General features: G+C 56.8%; 1 protein-coding gene across 10 annotated transcripts in view; it reads left to right on the plus strand.

Moving 5' to 3' along the window:
• PPFIA4 (PPFI scaffold protein A4) overlaps window positions 1-27,279 on the plus strand; it is a 166,069-nt gene that overhangs the window by 105,988 nt on the left and 32,802 nt on the right. For 7 of the 10 annotated variants that reach the window (XM_073320166.2, XM_073320174.2, XM_073320176.2 and 4 more), the window contains 16 exons: window positions 616-717; window positions 1,331-1,552; window positions 2,484-2,630; window positions 4,005-4,139; window positions 5,615-5,698; window positions 8,671-8,802; window positions 9,744-9,806; window positions 11,379-11,470; window positions 13,268-13,409; window positions 14,482-14,687; window positions 16,106-16,346; window positions 17,207-17,242; window positions 23,680-23,813; window positions 24,742-24,908; window positions 25,902-25,995; window positions 26,425-26,506. In XM_073320166.2, coding sequence (XP_073176267.2) covers window positions 616-717; window positions 1,331-1,552; window positions 2,484-2,630; window positions 4,005-4,139; window positions 5,615-5,698; window positions 8,671-8,802; window positions 9,744-9,806; window positions 11,379-11,470; window positions 13,268-13,409; window positions 14,482-14,687; window positions 16,106-16,346; window positions 17,207-17,242; window positions 23,680-23,813; window positions 24,742-24,908; window positions 25,902-25,995; window positions 26,425-26,506 — 2,079 coding nt within the window. The remainder of the gene's footprint in view (window positions 1-615; window positions 718-1,330; window positions 1,553-2,483; window positions 2,631-4,004; window positions 4,140-5,614; window positions 5,699-8,670; window positions 8,803-9,743; window positions 9,807-11,378; window positions 11,471-13,267; window positions 13,410-14,481; window positions 14,688-16,105; window positions 16,347-17,206; window positions 17,243-23,679; window positions 23,814-24,741; window positions 24,909-25,901; window positions 25,996-26,424; window positions 26,507-27,279) is intronic. The other 3 variants (XM_073320172.2, XM_073320173.2, XM_073320175.2) reach the window with 3 other exon arrangements.

Consider the following 27,279-nt stretch of genomic DNA (forward strand, 5'->3'; position numbering starts at 1 on the left):
GCAGAGAGCAGGGGGCATGGTGGATCTTGCTCTTTAGGAGTTTTTCTCCTCTTCAGCCTGATTTTCCTGTCTCGGGTCTATCCCGTTTCTCCGAGCCCGACACCCATGTGCCAGCCCAATTCCTCCCACCCGTGGGTCCGCACGTTAGAGTGTTGGTAGGTGGGGATCAAGGGGCAGATCCTCAGCTGGTGCGAATTGTTATCACTCCGTTGCTGTCATGAAACCCATAGCTCGACGGGCAAGGACAGCTTACACTAGCTCAGGATCTACCTCTTGTTACCTATCTACACGTACACAGTCCATTCTCACCCCTCCCTTGTATCTGGGCTAATGCTACCGATCAGCTGGGCTTTCCAGGCCCTCCTTTGGGCACAGATTTGCTCTAGCTCGGCCAGAAGTGATGGGCTGGATGCAGAAGTCCCTCGGAAGGTTCTCTGGCCTGTGCGATGCAGGTCAGGCTAGATGATCTCAATGGTTCCTTTAAATCTCTGACTCTGTGAACAAAGATCTCAGTTATTGCAGTGCAGGGGCCCGCAGCCCTGGCAGGGAGCGAAGAGCCTGGGGCACTAAAAGTAGGGCTGGGAGCTTATGCCTAAACGTGGTTGCATTTTACAGGTAACTGTTTTGCAGCAGGGCCCTGCACAGAGGGAAGCCTCAGTCGGAGAAGATGAGAAAAGGGTGGAGGGCAAGGAACCAGGGCAAAAGATTCTCTGGAAGGTGAGAGCTCTTTCCGAGGGGCAGAGAGGGACTGCGCTATTCCATGCCTGCCATCTGAGTGGCAGCTGTGCGTAGCTGCAGGTGACCTCGGAGCTTTCTGGGGTGGCTTTGTCATCCTCTTTCCCCCAGTGCCCGAGCACAGAGCTGGTTCCCTGACATTTCCTGATCCTTTTCCTTGCCTCGTGATCTCGGGACATGCCAGGCAAATCGGGTTTCCCCCCTTCTGGGAGAGGGAAGTGGTGTGAGGCCGTGGTGAGAGGAGAGGACTGGGCCCTGAGGTTTGGGGACTGGGCTGGAGGATGTTGTGGGCCGTGCTTTCCAAGAGAGGCACCTGTGGGGCACTCCTAACCAGGGCATCGAGCACTTCACTGGGCCCATGATTAAACAGGGAGCAGATAAAATGTACTGTGAGCCCAAATCCGCCTGCTTAAGTGGAGACCATCTGCTTCAAACAGTCCCCACCCCAGACAGAAGGCTCCACATCCCTCCTCTGCACCCTCCAGCAGCTCTCCACTAGCCAGCTTGGCCGGCTGCCCTGCAGGCAATTCTCTGGGCCCTCTGTAAGACGCTGCTCCACCCCAGCGCTAAAGCTTTGTGTCCTGTGGTTCTGCAGAGACTTCCCAATGGTTCCATCCACCCCAACGACGAGGCGAGTCAGGTGGTGGAGCTGCAGGAGCTCCTGGAGAAGCAGAACTTCGAGCTTGCGCAAGCTAAAGAGCGGCTGGCGGGGCTGGTGGCCAGTGTTGCTGAGCTGGAAGAGGATCTAGGCACCGCCAGGAAGGATCTTATAAAATCAGAAGAGCTAAGCAGCAAGTACCAAAGGGATCTGCGAGAGGTCAGATGCTTGTGCTCCAGCCGTGCTAACAGTCCCTGTGCTCTTAACAGCACGGGGCAGCGTCAAAGCGCCGGGCAGATATTGACCAATTCGGCTTCCAGGCGCTCTGCTGCAGGCAGGATCTTTGCCGTGTAGGCGGCGGGCGTAAATAGGCCAGGGGTGGCCGTGGTGTCCTCGCCTGCACTCCACCTCTTCCCCTCCCTCCTCTACCCCTCTCCCCCGCTGCTCCCCGCATCCCTGCGAGCAGTGGGCCCTCACGTGGTGGGGCGGGGGGAGAGGAGGGACGGGGAGAGCACGAGTGGTGGGGGCCTCAGGGGACGGGGTGTGTGGAGGAGAGCAGGGACACGGCCTCGCGGGGGCGCAGGAGAGGAGGAGGCCAAGCAGGGAGGGGGCTGAGTGGCGGTGGGGCCCGGGGCCGAGCAGGGATGGAATATGGAGGGGGCCATGCACAGAAGAGGCGGGGCAGGGTGCTAGCCTCCCCCAGGGGAAGCTTCCCGCGCCGCCCATGGACCTTGCTCCTGTTTTAGACCGGGGGAAACAAAGGCAGAGAGGTGAAAGGGCCACATTTTTAATTTTTTTCCCCAAACGAGGCCATCGCTTCTGGAGGCCTGTTTTGGGGGATCTCTGCCCCTTTGCCTGCTCAGTCCCCAAACATGCTGCTGACCCATGGCAGCAAGACATGTTGGTGCCGGCGGCTGTGGCTTCTCCAGGGCTTTACACTTGGATAGGGGTTTTCAGCTTACTCTGCACAGGAGGGTCTGTTGCCATGACAGTGACCCCTGATTGCTGTCAAGCCCTGTCCTATTAGCTCCTACTGCTCTAAACCCCTCTCTGGCATGTGCCAGGGCTCCCCCTTCCGTGCTCAGGCTTGGGGGTAGTGGCCTGTGGGCTTGTGGATCGCTGTGACTCTAATGGTGCCCTGTCCCCGCAGGCTCTGGCTCAGAAGGACGACATGGAGGAGAGGATCACCACGCTGGAGAAGCGCTACCTGGCAGCCCAGAGAGAAGCCACCTCCATCCACGACCTCAACGACAAGCTGGAGAATGAGCTGGCCAACAAGGAGTCTCTGCATCGCCAGGTACTGGGCCCTCCCCGGCATTGCAGGAGCAGTGTACGTACAGGAAACAGCTTGAGGGGTTGCAGACTCAGTAGCTGCCTGGAAGCCCCCCTCTGTCCCCTCAGCTGAGCATCCTGTCTGGAGATGCCTGCCTGCCCCGTCGGGAGTCAACCCCCGCCTGCTGATCAGCCGTCGGTCTTCCTTGGAAGCCCTTTGTCAGGGCTCCAGAGCTAGCTGCACCTTACACTCTCGCAGGGTGCAACCCCACGGTTCTTCCACCCTCCGACCAGGTCCCTGCTCCATAACACCTTGGGTACTCTCCAGGGTCGCTCAGCTCGGCTGAGGCAGGGACTAACTTTGTCCCAGACGCCTCAGCCTCTGGGGACTGGAGTGCAGCCTGCCTTCCAGCAGTCCTTGCCTCAGTGTCTGCCCAGTCCTCCATGGACTTCCCTTGTATCCTTCAAAGTTCTTTGCTCCAATTTTTCCTGCCTGGAAACTGTGGTTACCAGCCCTCCCGTGGTCAGAGTTAAAACATCAAAAGCAAATGACGCCTGCATTATCTTTTTAAGTTCTGGTAAATGGGGCTGTCTGAACCTATTGTCCTCTTTCTTGCAAGTAACCTCTGCTTGAATTAACCCCTTGTAACCAGATCTTAAACAACACAGGCCAAACAGATGGGACAGAGGATCCCATCCTTCACGCCCTCCCTCTGCAGGGTCAGGTGCTGTGCCGGGCTCGGCCCGCTCCAGTTAATTAGACGCAGCCATTGCTACTGTTCAGAAAGGGACTGAAGTCGGGGAAATCTCAGCAGGGGTGTCACTGCAGAGGTCCTAGCTTTAGACCCAACTGCCAGCCCAGCTGATACCTAGAGCTAGCCAAAATGTATTGTGTGAGGGGTAGTTTTTCCATCCTGCATAATTAACCAGGGGAACTAACCACCCCAAGAGATTATTAGAGTCAAGAACTCTGCAGGATTCAGGATGGAGTTATCCCTTTCTATGGATAGTGAAAACATCCACAGCTATGTTAAGGAGGGTAAAAAAATTAATAAGTAATAAAACCCTCCTGCTTCAGGGCATGAGCCAATCACAACTACCAGAGGTCAGGAAGAAACTTCCCACATGGGCAGGTAATTCCACAGTTGCCCACTAGGGGGACCCTTGCACTTTCTTCTGCAGCAGGTGCGTGGAGCCAGGAGACTGGTCGATGGGTGTGACCCAGGCTGGCAATATCTGTCGGGGGGAGACTAAACGAGTTTGGTGCTTTTCTTGAACCCCCAGTCTCTGAAATTCACCCAGCCAAGGAGGGCAGATTCCCCTGGTCCTTCCTGTTTGCTTGTGATGTGGGGTATAGAGGGCTCCGGGTTAAGTGTGTCTCCTCTGCGTTGTCCTGCAGTGCGAGGAGAAGGCTCGGCACCTCCAGGAGCTGCTGGAGCTGGCCGAGCAGAAACTGCAGCAAACGATGAGGAAGGCAGAGACGCTGCCGGAGGTAGAAGCAGAGCTTGCCCAGAGGATAGCAGCCCTTACCAAGGTAAGTGGGCAGTGGGAGTAGCCAGGACCCTCCCCAGAGAACATCCCCCACCCCCCATTATTCATAGATTCTCAGGCCAGAAGGACCTGTTAATCCCCTCGTCTGACCGCCTGTCTAACCCAGGCCATTCAGCCCTAGCACTGAGCCGAGAGGAGCCCCTGCCCGCGCAGGGGTTGCCTGGACAGTGCATGGCTGTCACTGATGCCGAACCCCAAGGCCTTTGACAGCATTAAGTGAAGGGGCATTCTGGATGTGCGTGCCAGAGCGGAGCCGCTTGTGTTACTCTGCTAGAGAGAGGAGCAGAGAGGCTCCTCCAGGGGCTGTGCCGTGCGAAGTTGCTGGAGGATGGGCTCCATTGAGGGGCTCGGCGAAGGGTGGGGCCAAATAACCCCATGGCGGTGGTGGGGAGCTGGGTGTTGCTTGCGGGGCTGTGGCCTGAACTAACGTGGGTGGTGCTGGGGATGAGGTGTGGGGAGTGCGGGCAGAGAAGAGGCGTGACTTAGGCGGCCAGGGCCACGCCCACCCTTCCCGCTACCTGAGCTCCTGCGGCTCTGGGACGTGTGGGTGTCCAGGTCCCTCCGCCCGGTGCCTCCAGTCCATCTGCCACGTTTCAGTTTAATTCTGGCACCTGCTGCCTGCCAGGCTGTGCACCAGCCCAGACACCCAGCAGGCACCGCCGGGGCACTCGGCCTCTAGCAACCCTTAACGGGGCAGAAGTGTGTCTGAGACGCCCACGATAGGCAGAGCTGGGGCTGCCCTGGGGATGGGAGGGGTGCAGAAGCCACTGTGGCCTGTGTCTTTACAACCTCCTTTGTGCCTCATCATCAGCCTCCTCTGTGTCCCTGCTCCTGCCCGGCTGCCTGATCCTTGCCAGCACATGCTGCCAGCCTCTGCTGGCCTTGGTTGAGGGTGCTCAGTCGGCTGTCCCCAGCCTCCGTGCCTGGGGGAGTATGGGGCACCCAGGAGCTGGGGAGAGAGGGAGCCCATGCCAAGCGGGGAGAAGGGTTCCCCTACCTGTTGCAGAGCAGTTTACTGGAAATGTGTGGGACAGGGACTGATGGAGGGCAGGGGGAACCCCAAGTCGCCGAGAGGCAGGAGTTACCTGCCTGGTCTCATCATTGCTTGGTGCAGAGCAGCACAGTGAGCCACGAACATCTGTCATGTTGTGTTTGAACAAGGGTTCTCTCAGCACCCGAATGCCAGGCCCGAGAGTTAGTGCGCAAGGCCCAGCTGAGCCCTCTGCCAGGGCCGCCCAGTCCCCAAGCCCCCCCATGGAGAGCTGTCACTGCCCACTCAGTGAGCGAGGCCAGCTGATGTGCCTGGGGACACCACGGGGGTCCCGTCGAGTCCAGTGCTGGAGTGCACTGAAGTCCCATTGCCCTCTCTGGTGGGTCAATGCGGTTCCCAGGCAGGACGGCTGCTCTCTGGAGCCTCACATGCGGGCTTCTCCTAGAAGCTTTCTTGGATTTTCCTAGGCGGAGGAGAGGCACGGGAGCATAGAGGAGCATCTGCGGCAGCTGGAGAGTCAGCTGGAGGAGAAGAACCAGGAGCTGGCGAGGGTAAGGTCCACCAATGCAGGAGTCACATGCCTGCTGTGGACACGAGCTGGGCTGCTGCTCCTCCGCTCCCATTTGTGGCATCTCTGCATGGGAATGCGAAGCGGCGGAAGAGACGCGGGTGGCTCTGTGTGGGGCTGGGGAAGGAGGTGCTTGTGGGGCGTTCTGGGAGGAGCTCTGGGTGAGGGGATGGGGAATCTCCCATGCCATGTTTGCTTTATCTCTGTGGCTTTATCTAGGCTACCCATTAAGGTTACTCAGATGTACAGGTGTTAAACTGCACCTACTCCTGGTGCTAAGAAGAATGTCAAAGGCGCTGAGCTCCCTTCATTTATAACTCCTCTCCCACCACACACACCCATTTTTCCCTAGTCTAAACAAGGCCTGTCTCTGGGAGGACTGAATTCTACTTAGCATATGCGCAACATCTCTCAGGCGCCGCGTGACCAGGGTTCATCACTGAATTTGGTCCTCTGGTGGGATCATTAACAGCACTGACTGGGAGCACAACATGAATGCCGATCCATGCCCCTGGGGGACTGAAAGATGGTGGGTACTGCCGTATTCGCCACATCCTTTGCACGGCTCTAGCTAGCACCTTCCATCTGAGGTTCTCAAAGTCCTTCCCGTGTGGACATGTCACCCCCGCCGCAGCCCTGTGAGGTTGGAAGGAATGATCATCCCCGGTTTACAGATGAGAAAACCGAGGCCCAGCAAGAGGAAATGGCTTTCCCGAGCCCCAGCACTGAGCCACTAGCACAGCTGGGAATATGACCCACATCTCCTGACTCCCAGTCGTGTGCTTGAACACCCAGAGAATGCTGCCTCCCATACCAGGGGGAAAGCCCTGATAATCTCCGTCTCTGAAGCCGTGCGGTGTAAACAGAGGGCTGCTCTCCTGCTCCTGGGTTGCTCACCATCTAGTCTTTAGGGCTTTGCCCCATCATGCTAGTTGCATGGTAATCTCGCTCCATCTGTTTGATCCAGCGATGTACCACCTTAGAGTCCTGGGCCTGCTTCTCCGCTCTCACAGCTGTAACGCTCTTGGAGTCAGGGCAGTGACACTGGTCCAGAAGAGAGGAGAAGAGGCCCAGAGGCTGTGGAGTGGGGTGGCTATTCACTTGCAGGAAGCACTGGTTAAATTGCTGAGCATCTTCTCTGCATCAGCAGAGCCGAACTCCCCTCCCTCTCACTGGCCTGCTTCGTCCCCGCAGGGAGCTTGAATTGACTGTAAAGGGTCAGGCCCTAAGCTAGTATCTTGTACCCAGTTTACTGGGGTCCAGCCCCAGAAGTAGACTTGTGCTGTGCACACAGTGATCTCAGGCTGGCTGGTGGGGTCACTCCCAGACCATCTTAACCCAGCTCAGCAGTGCATGGCTGGTCTAAGCAGAGGGGCTCCCTTACCTGGCAGAAGCAATGAGTGGCAGAGAAACGGGGACTGGATACGGCTGCTTTTCCGCACCCCTGACTGGCTCTGGGTCATGGGCAAAACTAGAACAAGAAGCCTTGGGAAACCATGTTCTAGATTTCCTGCCAGATGTGTGTTACGTGGTTAGAACCTCCAGCCACTGTCAAACCAGCCAGCCAAGCACATGTTCCAGCAATATGCCGGGTGAACTGTATGGAGAGACAGGGTGGGGCCAGGATCATGGGAGAGCTGTGCAGAGAGCTCGGCAGGGCTCCCAGGCATGGCAGGAGCTGCAGGAGGATAAGGTAGCTGTGTGGAGAAGCCCCGAGGATGGCAGGGAGAGCTCTCGGCTGGGAGCTCACCAGCTCCAGCTGCCCCTGGCCAGGTGACCCTCTACACCGACTTACAAAGAGTCCACTTCTCCAGGAATGAACGGCCTGAGACACTTGTTTATGGCCTCAGACCCAATGAGCCTCCCGCCTCTGGGCCCCAGGTGGGGATCAGGACCCCGCCCCGCCTTTCTAAAGCATGTGGAGTGGTGAGCTGCTCTCCTTGGGTTGTCCTCGTGATCCTCTGATGTTCGTGATAATCTCCTGGTGCGCCTCGGCTCTGCCCCTTGTTATTTTCGAAGAACCCAGTCAGCTCTCGCACGTTTGAAAGCCTGGAAACGCAGGCACTTCTGCACGCCCCAAGAGCTAAAGCATACTAATAAATAAATTCTCTGCTCTGGTAACTCAAAACTGGCTGACTCCAGCCCAGCAGAGTCCTGTGTGAATCCTGCTCTTGGGCCTGGAAGAATTTCAACCTGAATCTTCACCTATTTCCGACGGTTAGTGAGAGTCTGAAAACAGGGGCTTGGAATGACCATGTGAATGTGGCCCCCTAGCCGAGCCGTGCCCACAGCACTGTTCAGGAGGGTCACTGGCACCCAGGCAGGTTTGCTTACTTGAGTGCTCAGGGGAGGCTGGCAATTTGGGGAGAAGGCAGCAGGGGCATTTTGACAGCCAGGAACTGAGAGGCTTTGGACCAGGTGTACATGGGGTGCATCTCCTCTTTCATTCCCCGTGGTGGGTAAGGCTGGAAGTCATTAGAAATTTTGGGGGGGTCTCTTGAACTCCTAGGTCCGCACCCCTTGACAGCAACCAGCTCCCCCAATATCCACCACTGCATCCAACACCAGTGGGGAAGCCGGGCGCTTGTGCTTAATTCACCAGCAGTGAAATAGCTAACAGTGTTGGCATGTTGTGTGACATGTCATCATTAGGGTTCAGAGTCAGCCCCCATTGAAATCAGTGGGACAGGTAATGCCTGGTCATGCTCTCTGCAGGCTCAGGGAGACCATATGGCAGCAGTTTCAACCAGGTTCACATTCAATAGGTTCTTTTCGCTAAATCCTACAGGCACCAAATGATGGCCTGGAAGCAGTCCCAGTGCTGGGTAGGGGCCTGTGGTGGCCAGGAGATGGGCTAGGCCTTTCCCAACTCGGATAAAGAACTATTTGAAAAGCATCCTACCAGCGCTCCCAGCTCCAGGGGCTCAGACTGCTGATTGCCATTTGCCGTTGCAGGCCCGGCAGCGAGAGAAGATGAACGAGGAGCATAACAAGCGGCTGTCTGACACGGTGGATCGGCTGCTGAGCGAGTCCAATGAGCGGCTGCAGCTTCACTTGAAGGAGCGGATGGCAGCCTTGGAGGAAAAGGTACCAGGCTGCAGGGTGAGGGGCAAGAGGAGACCATGACGGCTCTGTGGAGAGCACAGCTTTGCAGCCTCTGCACAGGGGAGAGATGGGCGGAAGGGCTGGAAAAACCAGGACTCGGATTTCCAACCCCACTGTGGGATTGGTCGTCCCTTTCTACTGGGAATTGGGCAGTGCTGCAAATCTCTGCAAATCTCACCTGCTGCCTCCCAGGCTGGTCACAAGCAGTCCCGATTCAGTGTTACTCGCTATTGTCCATATTGCGGTAACATCTGCAGGCCACTGTACAGGACGCTGCCAGGGAGCAGAAGGTCCCTGCCCCAAAGAGCTTACAGGCTAGCTAGGCGAGACTCCCACAGTGTGGGGAGCAGGGATGAGGCACATGGTGTGCGTGTGTGTGTATGTGGGGGGTGGTCTGTGGCGCATGCCGGATTGCTCGCCCTTCGCTTCAGGACTGGGGGATATTTCTCCTGTAGGAGCAGTGGGGGAAGGAACCTCACTGGTGTGAAGATGGAGCTTGGTAAATTTATGAAGGGGATGATATGACAGGCCTGTGATAGTGGGGCCTGGACTCGATGGCCTCAGAGGTCCCTTCCCATCAGATGTTCTTCTCATGGCTTGGGGCAGGCCTTGGGCAGGGCTGCGAAGTTTGCAGATATTGTTTATTCACATTCCATTTTGCGGCAGCTGCGGGTACCCGAGGAAGGGATTTTAAAGCAGATGGTTGATGCCACAGCTAGTTATTGCCAAGGTGGATCTGTCCGTGCGATGGCTCCCACTGCCAATCACTGCCAGCTGAGAGTCTGGAAAACGTCACCTTCTGTTCTGACGGGTGTCCATCAGCCTGGCCCCCTCTGAGGCTCATCAACCATGTGGGCACATGTCCACTGATTGAGCTAAACTGACTCTCTCTCTCTCTCTCTCTCTCTCTTTTTATGTTTAAGAATACATTGTTGCAAGAGCTGGAAAGCACCCAAAAGCAGATCGAGGCACAGCAGCATGACAAGGTACGTGCCGCTCCGGGGGGCTGCCTCACTCCCAGTCCCGTGCCCGTGGCAGCCACATCTATTGAAAACACCCTGGTTATGGGTTCAAGAGCCAGGATCCCAAAACGCCCAGCAGCACGAGTCCCATAAATAATGCCATGCCGTGGCGTGGGTGAAAGCTGCGAGTCCCACCAGCCCCTGGTATTATTTAACAGGCACATTCTCTCCAGTCTGAGCTGTCTCAAGATTTATCCTGCGCTTGTCCCCAGGGTAACCATGCCCCTTCCAAAGGGAGCATAAAGTTGGCCAGCTGATTCTTGCTCCCTGCCCCTTCCTCCTAGTTTATATGAGGGGGATTTGCAGAATAACTCGCGGGCTCTGGGGAAAGCCCTGCTAAGCAGGTGAAGTTTCCATAGAGTGAGTCTCCTGGACTATCTTGGTGCTTGCTGAAGGTGGTTCCACACTCAGGGCTGCCTGCCAGGGAAGCAGCTTGCCTGGTCCCTAGGAGCTCGCTCCATCTTGGAGTGACAATTGATCTCAGCCCGGCCTGCAGAAGGCCTTGAAGATGAGGAGCAGGACTTTGCCTCTCCCTTGCAGCTTGCTGAGAAGCCAGTGCGGGGTCTAAGCAGCCCTGCTTTCATCCCCGGGCCTCGCTCATAACTATCCTTGGGCTGCTCTCAGCTAGCCCTTCCTCTTTTATGCTGTCTGCTGCGCCCTGACCCTTCGGGATGTGTGAGCATGGCCTTAGCTGTCGGCATCTCCCGCTAGCAGGGCTATGGCTGCTCAGGGCGGTGCAGGGAACCAGATGTTTGGGAACTGACATGGTGCTCTGTGCTTGGCGGAAGGAGCATTTGGAGAAACCCAAGTTTTGATCCGTTTGCACACGGGACTGGAGCCTGGTGCGATGGTGTCACCTGGTCCTCGTCCATTTACACTAGCCCCCCGTCAAGTCATTGCTGATGCATCTAGTCTCATGAGCAGTGACTTGATGGGATGTGGCTGCCGCCTTCTGGGAAGGCAGGAGTTTGCCAGGCGGCGATAATGGTTTCCTGGCTCCAGTCCAGTCTGTGATGCCTCCTTGCCTAGCTGTGGCCTCTCCATTGGCAGCTATTAATTTATAATGGGGCCACTTAGTGCAGATGCAAGTTTCTGATTAGGAGAGAGCTGCTGGCTAGCTGGCAGTGGGAGGAGCTGGGCTAGAGGCAGATTTGGCTGCCAGGGCAGATTCCTTGCTGTCAGCCCTTTCGCTGGGATAAGTGCAAACCTTCACATGGCAAGGCGTGGAGCGAAAGCTGGAGATCCAAGTGGGGTCAGTTCTCCTTCGTGTAACAAACCAGCAACAGACTCCCATCATTTCCCTGTGTACACATCTGTCTGTTCCCCCTGTAACACACCTAGCGGGCCCTGCAGAGGCCCTAGCAGCAGCATCACCGTTGCCTGCATTCCCCGTGGCTTTCCAGACACATTAAGACCGCCCAGAGCCTGGGACGGGTGTGATATTTTAAAACAGGTTTAACTGTAGAGAAACTAGATTCCCCAAAAGATGAGCTGCTCAGTACAAACTAACCTCCCGTCCCGTCTCTCTCTGAACAGAGAAGGTTGTCAGATGAAATTGACAAACTGAGGTCGGAGGTTGACCAGCTAAAGACAAGAAGCGGGACATTTGCGGACAGCGTACATACGAGGTAAGGACCTCGGGCTTGGCCACAGACTGTCTTGCTGCCCCGTGTGCACTGCATGCCAACTTCCTGGGTGTGACAGGATCTATCAGGCCTTCTCTGCCCCCCTGCAGGAGCCATCGGTTTCCTCCCTGGCTCCGGGAAAATCCGCTCAGACCAGGCTACCAGCGAGACAGCCAGCAGACTGGCCAGCAAGGCTGGCCTGCTTCTTCTCAGTGGCAGAGCTGGGGGAACTGGGAAGAGGAGGAGTTCCTCAGTGCTAGCCCAGAATCTCAGGGACAGGTCAGGCCTTTACCCTCAAGTACTACAATTAAGTGCTTGCATTTGAGGGATTTTTTCCCCCCATACTTAAAAATGCAGACAGCCGAATCCTGAGTTCATGATGCTGTTCAACTGTTGAGAGAGACCCGCAGCGCTTAGGTCACCCTGCTCCAAGCCGGTGGCCACAACTTACAGAGTAAGGCAGCGAACACCTGCAATCCCGCACAAGGTCCCTTAGGGGGCGCTGCAGAGCAGCCCCGCCTGCCACACTGGGCCATAGACCTGAACCGTGGGCGTGCTCAGGTTACTGCTCTCTCGGATTCTCTCCCTGCACCGTGAGCGGTGATTTAGGAGCGGCGCCGGTGTCTTTGGGGCTGGCAGGATCAAGCTGCAGATTGAGCTGAGACTAGCGCTGGGCTGCGGGAGTGGGAGGGGAAGCCCTGAAGTTTGCTGAGTCAGACCCAACGGCATTTGGATTCCCTTTCCGTGGCGGTAGCTTGAATGGGGTGTCAGGCGTTTCCAAAATGAAAATGCGTAGGGCGGAAGTCCCGCCGGGGTCCCATGGAATGTGGTGGGGAGAGTGGCTCAAACATATGCTATCCAAAAGGGTTTTTCCAATGAAATGAATAAAACCTGTCCATTTGTGGGAACCTCCCTGCCCCGAATGGTTGGTTTTAAACTGAAATTTTTCAGCTTTTCGATGAACCCCACAAAAAGGCTGAAGGAAAAAAAATTGACAAAAAGGAAACAGTTTTGGTTTTGTTGAACTTTTTGGTGGTGGTGCTGGGGGTTGGGTGGGCAGATGACTTCCCGGCCAGCTCTAGTGGCAGATCTTCACCACGGGGATGGGCTGAAGTGAACTATGGAGAAGAGAAGGCTGCAGGAGGATCTTGGGGGGCTTGAGTCCTGTCGGGAGGATCACAAGAGTTCGGATGAGAACTGTGTGAACTCAGGGGCTCACAGGGGAATGAGTAAACACACTGCAGGGCTTTTTCTTAGTGGCTCGGTTCTCTTAGCCAGGTGGTTGGTACCTGTACTGCCTAGCACATGGAGGTGCAAGAAAACATGGGCCATTACTTGGGTCCAGATCCTGATCTGTGTGGGAGTTAGATTCCTAAATATTTTTGAGGAGCGGGGCCTTGGGTACCAGTTGCATCACAGGTTGGCTGGTTACCTGCATTAGTTCTTGCTCACACCCACCAGGTGGAACTGCCTCTCCAGAGTCAGGGGTGGGGAGAAATTTCCCTGGGATCTAGAGACGGTGAGGTAGGGGCTTCACTTTCTTCCAGAGCCCTGAGCAGGCACTGTCAGTTCAGATCAGGTGGTCACAGCCCCGGGAGCTCAGACTTCCTCGTCTCCATCTCTTCTTCCCTTCAGTGCAAACCCGGGCCGGACACGGAGCGCACCGGCTCAGCCTGTGGGGTGGGGGACGGGTTTAGCAGCCTGCCGCATGAGCCAGCTCGTCCCGGGCAGGAGGGGATGCGCCTGTGCTGTCCTAACCGCAGCATTTCACACCGTGGCTCTTCTCCCTTGTTCTCGTAGGTCCCACGTGGGCAGCGCCACGGACCTCAGGTACCCCCTGAGCACTGGGGTTCATGCCCCCGCCGAGACCTTCGGGACGCCTCCTGGACTGCACCGGCCACAGAAGGGTCGGTTTGCAGCTCTGCGGGAAGAAGCCCCCAAGGTAAAATTCCCCAGGGTCGGCCTTGCTCCGAGTGCGGCTCGTGGCTGATCTCCAGCCAGCGGCTCCGAGGGCAGTGGCCGGCCTGCATGCAGGCTCCAGTTACGCCGGCGGCTTGGAGTGTGTTACGGATCTTTTGCAACTGAAACAGCTGTGGCAGCTGCCTGTGTCCTTTCGAATGAGGGGGGCTTTGCTGGGGTCATTAGGCAGGGACAGCTGCAGGGCTACTGCCCTAAACCCCCTTCTTAGCCAAGAGGTTCCTTATTGTGTGGGGAAGTGACTGGACCGTGGCCAGGCCAGCACTTACTCCCTGGTTTAAAGTGCAGGGTGAAGTGGGTGCACAGTGCCATTACACTACAGCACACGCACGTGGCGCGGGGCTGGCATGGGGGGTCGAGGGTCAGCGGAGCCGGCCGGTGTGCACTTACGGCCCTTGGTGAATAGAGAGCACTGCCCTGAGCAGAGTGTCTCTGTTCCTGCATTTCCCTGGGGAATGGGGAGGGCCTGGATCCTCTCACCAGGATCAGGCTTTGGGGCACCTGGGGGCCCTGTTCCATGGGACTTAGCACTGAGGGGCGGGGCTTTCCCTTCAGCTTGGCTTAAGGGGGCGTCCCCTCTCCCTGGGACCCAAGTTGAGAGGGAAGGGTCTCCCCGGGGCCCAGCTCTAGGGTGCGTGTGGGGGCCCCCTGCCCTGGGACCCAAATCTGGGGGCCCCTCTTCCCAGGAACCAGGTTGAGAGGGAAGGCTCTCCCCAGGGTCTGGGGGTCATATGGGGGGCCGTCTCCCCGGGGCCCAGCTCTGAGATTGCTGCAGGGCAGTGTGTTGGTGCCTTTGTGTACAAGAGTCTCCTGGCACAGTTGTGAGAGGGGGGCTCACACAGGAATGAGGGGCACTCGGCGACGCCTCGCCAGGGAGCAGACCCTGCCCCTACTCAAGGGGAGCCGTTGCTGGCTGCTTCACCTTGATGGCTTGGCCCAGCTGCTCAAAGTTAGGAGCCTAACTCCCATGGGTTGGGCCCTGGCCTCTGCTGCTTGGTGGGGAAGTAGTGACCTGTGTGGGGTCTGCCATCTCTCAGGACTGGGAGCAGGCCCAGCCAGGCGGCGTCCTGGCCACCGTGTCTCACACCTTCGACAGCGACCTGGAAATCTCGGACATGGAGGAGGATGATCGCGAGGCGCTCTTCAGCTCCATGGACGTGCTGTCCCCCAGTGGGCACTCCGACGCCCAGACCCTGGCCATCATGCTGCAGGAGCAGCTGGACGCCATCAACGAGGAGATCAGGTAGAATCTGCGGAGTGTCTGGTTCTGAGTGCAGCCGTGAGGGGCAGGAGGGCCGGGGATATGGGTGCAGGGGCAGGAGGAATTTGGGGAGGGGCAGGAGGGAAAGGGGAATTTGGGAGCCTGCAGGGGAATGTGGGGAGGGGCAGGAGGGAAGGGGGAATTTGGGGGCATGCAGGGGAATGTGGGAAGGGGCAGGAGGGAAGGGGGAATTTGGGGGCATGCAGGGGAATGTGGGAAGGGGCAGGAGGGAAGGGGGAATTTGGGGGCATGCAGGGGAATGTGGGGAGGGGCAGGAGGGAAGGGGGAATTTGGGGGCATGCAGGGGAATGTGGGAAGGGGCAGGAGGGAAGGGGGAATTTGCGGGCATGCAGGGGAATGTGGGAAGGGGCAGGAGGGAAGGGGGAATTTGGGGGCATGCAGGGGAATGTCGGGAGGGGCAGGAGGGAAGGGGGAATTTGGGAGCATGCAGGGGAATGTGGGAAGGGGCAGGAGGGAAGTGGGAATTTGGGAGCCTGCAGGGGAATGTGGGGAGGGGCAGGAGGGAAGGGGGAATTTGCGGGCATGCAGGGGAATGTGGGAAGGGGCAGGAGGGAAGGGGGAATTTGAGGGCATGCAGGGGAATGTGGGAAGGGGCAGGAGGGAAGGGGGAATTTGGGGGCATGCAGGGGAATGTCGGGAGGGGCAGGAGGGAAGGGGGAATTTGGGGGCATGCAGGGGAATGTTGGGAAGGGGATTCTGGAGGACGGGGTGGGAATTTAGCTGTACCCTCTGGCTGCTTTGCCCTGCTCTGGTGACCGAGATCCGCTGCAAACCCAGCAGACCGCGTCACTCAGCTCAGGGTACTTGTGCGGCCCAGAGTGGACGAAAGCAGCTGGAGCTTCCTCAGGACCATGGCGTGGGCATTCCAGCGGGCGGGAAGGATGGAAGGCTGAGATCCGGAATGATTTGGAGAGACGAAGCATCGTGGGGCAGCATCCTCTAGGGGCTCCTTGGGGCGTGTTCTCGTGTGACATTTTTAACTTAGAAAAGCCCTGGGAGCCTGCAGACGAAGCCCCGCTGTGCTGGAGTTATAGGGAAGGGTTCATATCAAAATACACTGCAGGGGCTCCTGAACAACCTTCCTTCCGCCTGGTCTTTGGGGGGGCCCCAGGGCCATCCCTTTTGCTCCTGAGGGACAGGGCCCGGCTGCTGCTGCTGGAGTGGAGAAGGGGGCCCCATGCAGCCTCCCTGAGAGGGGACAGGGGCCTCCTGGCACTGCAGTTGGGGGGCAGAGCCCTGTGGTGCCATCCCGTTTGGCCGCTGGAATCTGGCAGCCGCGGAGGCAGGAGGCGGGCCGGGGGACCCCCAGGAATGGCGACCGGGCCGTCGGCGGGGAAGCGGGAATTCTGCCACGCCTCACCCCGTCTGCAATTCCTCAGGATGATTCAAGAGGAGAAGGAATCCACGGAGCTGCGCGCTGAGGAGCTGGAGACCCGCGTCACGAGTGGCAGCATGGAGGGCCTGAACCTGATGCAGCTCCGCAAACGGGCTTCCATCCCCACCTCCCTGACAGCCCTGTCCCTGGCCAGCTCCTCGCCCCCGGTCAGCGGGCGCTCCACCCCGAAGCTGTCCTCTCGCAGCGCCGCTCAGGACCTGGACCGCATGGGGATCATGACGCTGGTGAGCCGGGCGGGGTGCGCTGGTGCCAGCCAAGGCCGCTGAACCCACAGGGGCCCGCGGGCGCCGCTCTGGGATCTCCCCACATAGCACCTGCCTGCCTGCCTGAGGGGGGGGGGCAGAGCAGGGTGTCTCTGAGCCCTCAGGTGGCACCTCTGGATGCTGCTCACTGGAACTTCATGGCCCGTTGTGCGTTCATTCGCACGCCTGCTCCTGGCCGGCGCAACTCTGCTGTGCTGTTCCCAGTGGAAAGGGGGGCACGAGGAGGCCTGGAGGAGGCGGGGGCTGATGCAGGGGGCGAATGCAGGGTCAGTTACGAGGGCACAAGGGTGATGTGTGAATGAAGGTGGGGCGGGTGGGGGGCTGGATGGAAAGGTGGGTGTACCAAGCGTGGGAGTGTACGTGGCGGGTGCGGGGGAGGTGTACCCAGGCAGGGATGTGTGTGAGGGGTGTGGATGGAGGTGTAGTGTTGGCTGGGCAGGTGGACAGGGACCTGAGGGGGGGTGTAGTTGGGTTGGGTGTGAGGATGGCGTTGTGTGTAGAACTGGGCAGGGGCTGGGTGTATGAGGGCGGTGTGGGGGTCTGAGAGCTGTCGGGGGCGTATGGGAGGGTAGCCGGGTGTGTGAGTGCGGGGGGTGTTGAAAGCCCAGTGTGTTTGTTGCCGTTTCCTTGCGTTGATTTGCCCAGCCCTAGGGAAAGCCGTGCATAGCGGGGTTCTCACCAGGGCCCGCACCTGGCTCTGTGGGCTGTCTGGGGTGGGCGTTTTGCAGTCAGCACCTCTGTCGCTTTGCTCTGCCCGCAGGGGAATTCTCAGCTAACTGCCTCCCTTTCTGTGTCTCTTTCTGTTTGCCTCTTGCAACCAGCCCAGTGACTTACGGAAGCACCGGAGGAAGCTGCTTGTGAGTCACTCTCTAATTCCTCTGGCTCTTGGACTCTCTCTCTTGCTCCCGTCCCAGGCCCCGCTGCGGTGCCTGTCGACTTGTTGAACTGCACGCGGGAGCTGCTCCTGTGTGTTTGTATGCTGAGGAATGAAAACTGGTCAGGGGGAAGGATTGTGAGCAATATGGGGCTGGGGCTGTGCCCTGGGATGTACATACGTTTGTACGGCACCTGGAACAGTAGGCTCTGATCCTGACGGGTGCTGCTGCAATATCTGTACATGGTCAGACAGAGGGGTGTGCTGAAAGTGGTCGGAACCCACTCTGCCTCTCCACGTTTTCCAGCATGGAGCTCCTAACGGAAAGGCCAAATCCCATCAGGCTGGGCCCAGGGTCTGTCCGTGGGACACAGGAGTGACCCTCAGCCATTCTCAGACACGTCCGCAGGAGACAGCAGAATGACTCGCCTGCAGCTCCGATCACCGCTGTCCAGCGCTGCCCCTTTCACTCCACACATCACTGCGGCACAGAAACGAGTGTCCTGCGGGCAGCCCAGGTGTGTGGGGAGAAACGGGGGCCAGGTGCTGCCTGGGATGCGAGCCAAGAGCTGTGTCACGTAACACGTACGCAGACAGGGCCCCTGCCGTCCCCTCTGTGTGAAGAGAGGCACTGTGCAGTACCGCTTACCCGGGAGAAATCCCTGGGGACCGGGGTTCTGGATTGCTGTCCCGGACAGTTCATGGCCTCGGATACGTGTGTACGCCAACTTTCATCGCATGTGCACAGCTCCTACGCTACGCCGAGGAGCTGGCTGTCTCCCTGGGCTCGCTTGGAGCCACCCCCAGGACTCTCCGGGCAGACGCCTGGGCCCATGGGGTCTTGGCATGCTTTGAATGCTGCTCGACAGGTCAGTGACGGCCAGGACTAGGATAACGAGCAGCACCTGTCGATGGATCCAGCCCGTGGGGGCGTTCGGTGGCGGGGAGTGGCCTTGGGAGCCCGCTGGCATCTGTGGGACTGTGGCTGGGCGGTGTTGTTTTAGGGCCAGCTCAAGGACAGCAGCGTAGAAATCAGCCTTCATTCCCCGCTCTTCCGTAGGGTAGGGCCTGCTGGACAGAGCACAGCAGTGTGGTTGATCTGCGAACAGATCTTCGTTGCTGTGGAGAAAATGTCCTGCACAGCCCAGCCTGGTGCTATGTTCAAACTCCCCTCCCTCGGACACGGACGGGGTGCTTGCCTGTCTCTCAGACCCTTCCTGGTTGGCTTTGCCTGTGGGCCTCGTCCCACGAGCCGTTCCTGCTGCAGCAGCTGGTGCATGGGGTTCCCCAGAGGGCAGTGTGGAGGAGGAGGGCACTTTATCCCAGTCTAGGTGCCGACAGCTCGGGAGAGCTCCGAGTGCGTGGATGGAACCAGCTCGAGGCCGGGATGGGTTTTGAAGGGAAAACCCTGAGCGATGGCCGGTGAGAGGCGCTCGGGCCCAAAAGTTAAAACGGACATGGCGGGAAGAAGGAAGAGATAATAAGCAACGGGCCAGAGCAACGCCGGTGACTTTCAGAGCACAGCGAGGAAGGTCCCGAGTCAAGGAGCCAGCTGGAGCGTGAGCACAGCCTGGCTAGTGCATTAGCCCTTATTACTGCCCTGCCCGGGTATTTGAACAACAGTGTCCCAGGCATTTGACGGACAGGCCCAGGGTGTCTCTGCCCTGCAGCTGGTGTGCACACGCCTGCCTGCAGCCCTGGGTAATGACTCACAGGGCTCGCCCCTGGTGCTGCTCCCGTACCAGAGCTGGCTCCATCAAAGCTAGCCCAGGCGAGCTGCAGTGACACCCCGTGATTGCAGTGTAGACACGCTCCGAGAGACAAGGTCCCCTGCCCCAAGAAACAGTGTAGCGGGGCCACGTACAAGTCAGGAGCACGGATGGCAGAGGTGAGGCCCGGAGGTGCTGATATACACAGTAGCAGACTCCTGTCCGGGGCAGGCAGCAAGGCAGAGCTTAGGCTCCTGGACAGAGAGGGGCTATTCTGCCCTTGTCTAGGTGCAGTGCAGAATCACACTGGCTTGCCTGTTCCATCTGCTAGCCCATATTTGCCCTCTGTCACAGGCTAGCCCCAGTCCTGCTCTCTGGATGGATAGCCAGGTGTTGTGCATGGGCATAACTGCTGGACCCCCACATGTTGCGAAGCCCCCTGGCTCTGGGAGGAGACTGGTCACTGTTCTGGGCTTACTCACTCCGCATCCAGACCCCGTGTCCACTGCCATTCTGGGACAGTGGGATCCTGCAGTCACAGATGGGGAGAGAATCTGAGTGACTAGCCCAAAGTCACAGAGAGGGTCTGTGGCAGAGCAGGGATTTGAACCCAGGTCTCCCAGGTGCTGGGGTCATGCATTGCCCACCAGACCAGCCTTCCTCTGGGAACTATGCACCGCCTGCCTTCTTCCTGTTTTTATTAAGAGCAGGTAGACAAACCCGTCAGGGATGGTCTAGACAAGACTAGTCCTGCCATGAGTGCAGAAGACAGGATTTATGACCTCTTGCGGTCCCTTCCAGTCCTACGATTGTGTGATTCAACTAATGAGGCTCTCCTTCCAGGGATGCTCTGACGTCCTGCCCCGTGCACAGACTCTAGAATAACTTCCAGAAAAATCTCAGTTTGTGTTTGGAGAGAATCCAAGGAAAGGCAGCAACAGCGAGAGGAGCCTGAGGGCCTGACCTGTGGAGAGAGACTAGCCGAGCGTGCGGGCAACGGGAACCATGAGGGGATGATACCGGGGTCTCCGTTGCCAGAGGCTATCGCACAAGAGAGGAAGCACCATTAGATTCAGAGATTCCAGGAGAGCAGCCTGTAGCTCTGACAGACACATCTCACAACCAGAGCACCTGGACAGTTCATCGTCTTGCTGAGGGAAGTCAAGCCCCCCGGACTAGGGTCATCAGCGAGGAGAAAGGAAAAAGCCCTTCAGTGTGAGAGAACGGTCCTGCACTGGGGCAGGGAATGGGCGGGAGGACACAGGAGCTCTCTCCCAACCCTGGCATCTATGGTCCTGCTGCCACTCCTGCATTCATTAGTGCAGCTGCCATGCCTGCCTGCGCGTTCCCTCCTGCTGCTGGTTGTGCAGGCAGCGTGCTGGCTGCACGCATGCCCGTCACACCTGCATGCACCGGCCCACAGGCTGCAGCCACCTGTGCCTCTGTGTTCCATTGTGCGGCCTGCCCCGGACTTTGCCGTCTGAGCAAAGATGTGTAGAAATAGTCAATATGGCAGGCGACCAGCTTGGCTTAACAGTGACATCCTTGCTGATCTTAAACACAAAAAAGAGGCTTACAAGAAGTGGAAGAATGGACAAATGACCAGGGAAGAGTATAAAAATATTGCTCGGGCATGTAGGAGTGAAATCAGGAAGGCCAAATCACACCTGGAGTTGCAGCTAGCAAGAGATGTTAAAAGTAACAAGAAGGGTTTCTTCAGGTATGTTAGCAACAAGAAGAAAGTCAAGGAAAGTGTGGGCCCCTTACTGAATGAGGGAGGCAACCTAGTGACAGAGGATGAGGGAAAAGCTAATGTACTCAATGCTTTTTTTGCCTCTGTCTTCATGAACAAGGTCAGCTCCCAGACTGCTGCACTGGGCAGCACAGCATGGGGAGGAGGTGACCAGCACTCCATGGAGAAAGAAGTGGTTCGGGACTATTTAGAAAAGCTGGACAAGCACAAGTCCATGGGGCAAGACGCACTGCATCCGAGAGTGCTAAAGGAGTTGGTGGATGTGATTGCAGAGCCATTGGCCATTATCTTTGAAAACTCATGGTGATTGGGGGACGTCCCGGATGACTGGAAAAAAGCTAATGTAGTGCCCATCTTTAAAAAAAGGAAGGAAGAGGATCCAGGGAACTACAGGCCAGTCAGCCTCACCTCAGTCCCTAGAAAAATCATGGAGCAGGTCCTCAAGGAATCAATTCTGAAGCACTTAGAGAAGAGGAAAATGATCAGGAACAGTCAGCATGGATTCACCAAGGGCAAGTCATGCCTGACTAATCTAATTGCCTTCTATGATGAGATAACTGGCTCTGTGGATGATGGGAAAGCAGTGGACGTGTTATTCCTTGACTTTAGCAAAGCTTTTAACATGGTCTCCCACAGTATTCTTGCCAGCAAGTTAAAGTAGTATGGGCTGGATGACTGGACGATAAGGTGGATAGAAAGCTGGTTAGATCATCAGGCTCAACGGGTAGTGATCAAAGGCTCCATGTCTAGTTGGCAGCCGGTATCAAGTGGAGTGCCCCAAGGGTCGGTCCTGGGGCCGGTTTTGTTCAATATCTTCATTAATGATCTGGAGGATGGTGTGGATTGCACCCTCAGCAAGTTTGCAAATGACACTAAACTGGGAGGAGAGGTAGATACGCTGGAGGGTAGGGATAGGATACAGAGGGCCCTAGACAAATTAGAGGATTGGGCCAAAAGAAATCTGATGAGGTTCAGCAAGGACAAGGGCAGAGTCCTGCACTTAGGATGGAAGAATCCCATGCACCGCTACAGACTAGGGACCGAATGGCTAGGCAGCAGTTCTGCAGAAAAGGACCTAGGGGTTACAGTGGGCGAGAAGCTGGATATGAGTCAACAGTGTGCCCTTGTTGCCAAGAAGGCCAATGGCATTTTGGGCTGTATAAGTAGGGGCATTGCCAGCAGATCGAGGGACGTGATTGTTCCCCTCTATACGACATTGATGAGGCCTCATCTGGATTACTGGGTCCAGTTTTGGGCCCCACACTACAAGAAGGATGTGGAAAAATTGGAAAGCGTCCCGTGGAGGGCAACAAAAATGATTAGGGGACTGGAACACATGACTTATGAGGAGAGGCTGAGGGAACTGGGATTGTTTAGTCTCTGGAAGAGAAGAATGAGGGGGGTTTGATAGGTGCTTTCAACTACCTGAAAGGGGGTTCCAAAGAGGATGGATCTAGACTGTTCTCAGTGGCAGCAGATGACAGAACAAGGAGTAATGGTCTCAAGTTGCAGTGGGGGAGGTTTAGGTTGGATATTAGGAAAAACTTTTTCACTAGGAGGGTGGTGAAGCACTGGAGTGCGTTACCTAGGGAGGTGGTGGAATCTCCTTCCTTTGAAGTTTTTAAGGTCAGGCTTGACAAAGCCCTGGCTGGGATGATTTAGTTGGGGATTGGTCCTGCTTTGAGCAGGGGGTTGGACTAGATGACCTCCTGAGGTCCCTTCCAACCCTGATATTCTATGATGTCTGCCAGCATCCGTGGCCATCTCCCTGCTCCAGAGCCAAGTCTTTTGTATGGTGCAGGGAAGCCCGTTTGCCATCTCTGCCGTGGTCCTTCAGGTGCCCCAGTGTCAGGCTCAGTGCCAGCAGGGATCTGTGCCGAGGGGAGAGCATTCCACCTGGCATGGATACGGGGGCAGACTCAGGAGCTGTGTTTTCCTCTCGACTCACACCAAGAGCTCTATGCAAGCAGGGTGGAGTCCTTGCTAATGCCTCCTAGGAAGCAGCCACAGGAGGATTTCAAATGTGCCAGCTGCGGATGTTGCTGCTCTGCCTCGACCGTGGCCCCAACCCAGATCCCGGCACCAACGGTGTCACTTGTCCACACGCTCCGCTCCCACGTGTAGCTTCTTTCCCATTTGATGCCCACTCATGCAGTCCCTCTAGCCCCGGAGCGTGTGGGGCCAGAGGCCTGCATACAGATCGGCCAGCCAGAAAAGCCATCGCTGCATTAGTCAAGGAGGGAACGACCTCCCTTCCCCCTCAACACCCCGACCTCACCATGGAGGACAGGCACCCAACCAAAACTGGGGCAGTTTCGCCCAGATCCATGAAGGGACTCGGGCTCCGAATTTCCATTGATGTCAGTGGAAGTTAGAAGCCCAAACACCTTTGTGGATTTGGGCCGTCGTGCCATGGGGTGGGAGGGTGTCCGGGCCAGTGCGAGGTTATTGCCTGGGCCCAGTGGGGAGCTGCAAAGATGTCGGGCCGACTCATCTAACTGGTGCCCACCGCTTGTAGGATCCCTGCAGCGGACGTCTGCTCCTTTAGCCCACGGGGCCTCCGGGGGCTGGGTGCAGGCTGAATCCAAGGCTAGGACATGGGCATGTTTCCTTTGGAATTTAGGGAGACTGCTCATTCCCGCACAGCATTGTGGGACCCAAAAGGGCACCTCCTTTCTCTGCCACGCCCCACTCTTATCAGGTTCTCTCTCTGCCCTTTATGGGCACGTCGCCCCCTGCTGGTCTGGGAACAGGCCCTCACCTGGGCTCTGGTTCGGGGCATGCTGTGAGAAGAGGCTGTCGTGGCGCACAAAAACCACTGAGGCCCTGTTCTCACTTCATTTTTAAAGGCACTGGCTGGCTAGCTGCTCCTGGGGCTGGGCGTGTCTGTTAGAGGCGGGTTAGCTCTGGAGGCAGGGATCTTTGCTGTTTAACCTCACCGCTCCACTGTTTGTTTAGTCGCCAGCCGCTCGGGATGAGAACCGAGAAGATAAAACCACCATAAAATGTGAGACTTCCCCTCCTTCCTCACCCAGGACACTGCGGCTGGAGAAGCTGGGGCATCCTGCCCTCAGTCAGGAGGATGGCAAAAGGTACGGGGGGCAGGAGGGGGCCTGGCAAGCAGATGCACTCTGCCAGCGCCACCTCTCATGGTGTGTGGTGGAGCAGGGAAACCCTCCTACAAGCCATGGGGATGGAAATAATAAAGGCACCAGATGCTTTAAACACCAGACCTGATGTCATAGTTGAGCAGGGATCTGGCAGGACTAAGGCTGTGGATGGTGGCCTTTGGGCTTCTGGGCTAGACGACTGGGCCCATACTGGTGACTCAGGGCTCTCCCTCACAGCCTAGAGAGGCTGGGAGTGGTGCGTACCCTATGATAATTCCCAAGTAGTAGGGCTCAGCGACTTGACCTCATCCACTCTGCTTGGAACCCGGGGTTCGCCAGGCATCACGTTCCGAGGCGAGGGTGGTTGGGAATGAGAAGACGGACGATGGCTCCCAACTTGTATCCCTCCGGCCGAACACAGATCGCCGGAGAAACCGTGTCAGATGAGGCTCGGTTCACCGCCTCCGTTGAGTTAGCCCGGAACGGAGGTGAACAGCGAGGATATGTTCTCTTCTAGCCAGGGCGGATGGTAAAGGTGGCCAAGCGCTAGGTGTGAGGGACCTACCCCCTCTGGAACCAAAGGCTCTTTGTCTTCCCACGGCACATAACCGTGGGACCCGGGCGGTTTGCTGTGTGCGTCCTTGGCCAGCATCTCTTTTCCCCCACTGCTCGGCAGTGCCAGAGGCTGGCCGTGCATGGCTACTGCTCAGTTCCTGTGTGTGCAGTCTGGAGTGCGTGGTGTGTAAACACAAAGAAGGTTTACTGCTCCCTTGGGGGAGTAGCAGGCTCTGGGGGGGACGTCTGGGTTTCCCTGCTCATTGCTCCGGGTGCTGCTACTTGGTGCTGCTCCAAATAAAGAACAATCTGAAGGTTTTGCCTGTTCTCTCTTCCCCCCTGCCCCCTTTCTTAGCTCTTTGGAGGAGCAGACAAGCAACCTGAGCAGCAGTACCAGCAGCCAGGACTCCCTGCACAAAGGCTCCAAGAGAAAAGGAATCAAATCTTCCATTGGGCGCTTGTTCGGCAAGAAAGAGAAAGGCCGTCTGATTCAGCTGAGCCGAGACGGAGCCACCGGCCACGGTCTGAGTCTCTTCCTTCCCCTGTAAAGAAGGGCAGGGTGTGATGTGGGGTGACAGGCCCTGGGAAGCACCTTCCGAGTGGCTGTCTCTCTTGCTTGGGATTCAGCATGAGAGACTGGGGGGAGAGGGGGGGCTGCTGTCTGCGTGGCAGGTGCAGAGTGGGGAACCAAGCCTTGTTCTAGGCAGGGTTAGGTCTCTGTTAAACAGTTAGCCCTGCTCTGAAGGACTGTGTCCTTACAGTCTCTGGGCATGCACGGCCATGCTACAGCTGCTGACTTCGGCTTGGCCTCTACGCAGGGGCAGCGACGTCTGTCAGGGTGGGTGATTCTTTAGTGTTCTAGCAGGACCGGTATATCCCCTCGTGTGGGTACAGTTATACTGATATAAAGGTGCATTGCTTATTCCCCTTTCCATGCAAGAGTGTAGACGTAGCCGCACGCACATTCATAGCAGGATAACTGCAGCCACAAGAGTGGAGCTGTCCGGCTAGAACCATACCCGCCGAATTGACGGGGCCCAACGGTTGGGTGTAGGTCAGAGCTTAACGCTGCCTCCTATTGCTCCTCGCTCATTCGATGCCTTAATTCCCTCAAATTTGCTTTCCTGAAATCTTACCCTGCTGCCGGGCTAGATACATTCTGCAAAGCCCTCTGAAATGCAGAGCATGTCGGAAGTGCTAAGTACGGTATTATTGTAATTATAAAGCTCTTGACGTCAAAAGGAATGGGACATCTGGAAGAACTGGATGGAAAAAAAAACACCCTTGGTTGGCCTCACCAAAGGGTCCAGAGACTGTGGGGTGGGTAGCATCTGTTGTACTGTAAATGGGTCGGAGTGGGCGTGTCGCCCTCTCTGTCATGGGTCACCCTGTGCTGGAGCCATGCGTGCCCACGTGGCACAGCACTAGGCAGGTGGCCGTGACTGCTTGGGGGCAGGAGCTGGGGACTAGACGATGGCTAGTCTAACCTTCGAAACGGTTTGACTCCTTTCCTAGTTCTGATGTCCGATCCTGAGCTCAGCATACAAGATTCGCTGGGACTTGGCAAGCTGGGAGCCCAAGCAGAGAGGGACCGGCGGCTGAGGAAGAAGTAAGCATGCCTGTTTCTCTGCTCCTGTGTGAGGCAGGGAGGGGGAGTCCTGCAAGCTGGCAGCAAGGCTTGGCCGATCTGGGAATCCTGAATCCCGAGTCTCTCTCTCTCCACCCAGGTCCTGCTGAGCCGAGACATCTGGTCACCGCTCCCTTTCCTGAGTCAGCCATACCTCTATTATTGTGTTGCTAAGTACAGTGTCCTACTGCCTGTAGCGATTGCTTCTGTGCCCATTGTACTTCTGCTGGGTTTGTCCATATGTACCTGTGTCTTGCAGATAACTGTCTTCAGCACCCTCTTCTTAGCTCCCACCACGTTGCCTGAAGGCGTGGGAGGTAGTGAGCCTGCAGCACTTGGTAGAGGCAATGTGTGTGTGCGTGGAGAACCTGGCCCTCAGTGCCTAACTCTTCCCTCACCGTTTCCTTCCAGGCATGAGCTTTTGGAAGATGCTCGAAGGAAAGGCATGCCCTTTGCTCAGTGGGATGGACCGACGGTGGTCTCTTGGCTGGAGGTGAGGCTGGGCATTTTAGTGGAGAGGTTGACACTGTCGCAAATAGAGCTGGGCGAAAAATTTTGGACGGATAGTTTATTTGCTGAAAAGTGCAGGTTTTGGTCAACCGAAATGATTTGCGGATTTGGGTTGAATTCAGTGGATAGTTTTGGCAGGAGGAAGAAGCTGTAACCTTTCATTTTGACATTGTCTAATTGAACAGCTTCATTTTGTTGAGCTAGATTTGTGAAAATGAACATAAAAAGGGGTAAAAAACAAACCCAACCCTGAACACGAAACCAAAAAAAACACCCCAAATTCATTCCAGGTTGAACAAAATGTTTTGTTTGACCCAACTTTAATTTTTTGTTTGTTGTTTTGTTTTTCATTTCAACCTGAAACGGATTTTTGGTTTTTTGGGTTTTTTTTTGGTTCATCCACCAAACTGGGAAATTGTTTATTCGCTCAGCTCGAGACAGGAACATATCCATTGTGCGACTCACGATAGACCTTGTGTTCATGCTGTTCCTCTCCCCTCTTCTGCGGTACATAAATCGGACCTAAAAATACAAAAGTGGCACATCACACTACTTTTTAAAGCGAGGTGAAACTTGGGGGTACGCAGGACAAATCAAACTCCTGAAAGGGGGACAGTATTCTGGAAAGGTTGAGAGCCACTGGTCTCGGGACCGCAGCCGGGGATGGGGGGCACTTGGGTACAGCCCCTGGGCACTACAGTATTGAAACATGGCTGACTTTCTCATTTTTGTCATAGGATTATAAAATAAAGCAGT

This window comes from Lepidochelys kempii, chromosome 21 (genome assembly GCF_965140285.1).
Source record: "Lepidochelys kempii isolate rLepKem1 chromosome 21, rLepKem1.hap1, whole genome shotgun sequence".
Classification (NCBI taxonomy): Eukaryota; Metazoa; Chordata; order Testudines; family Cheloniidae; genus Lepidochelys; species Lepidochelys kempii.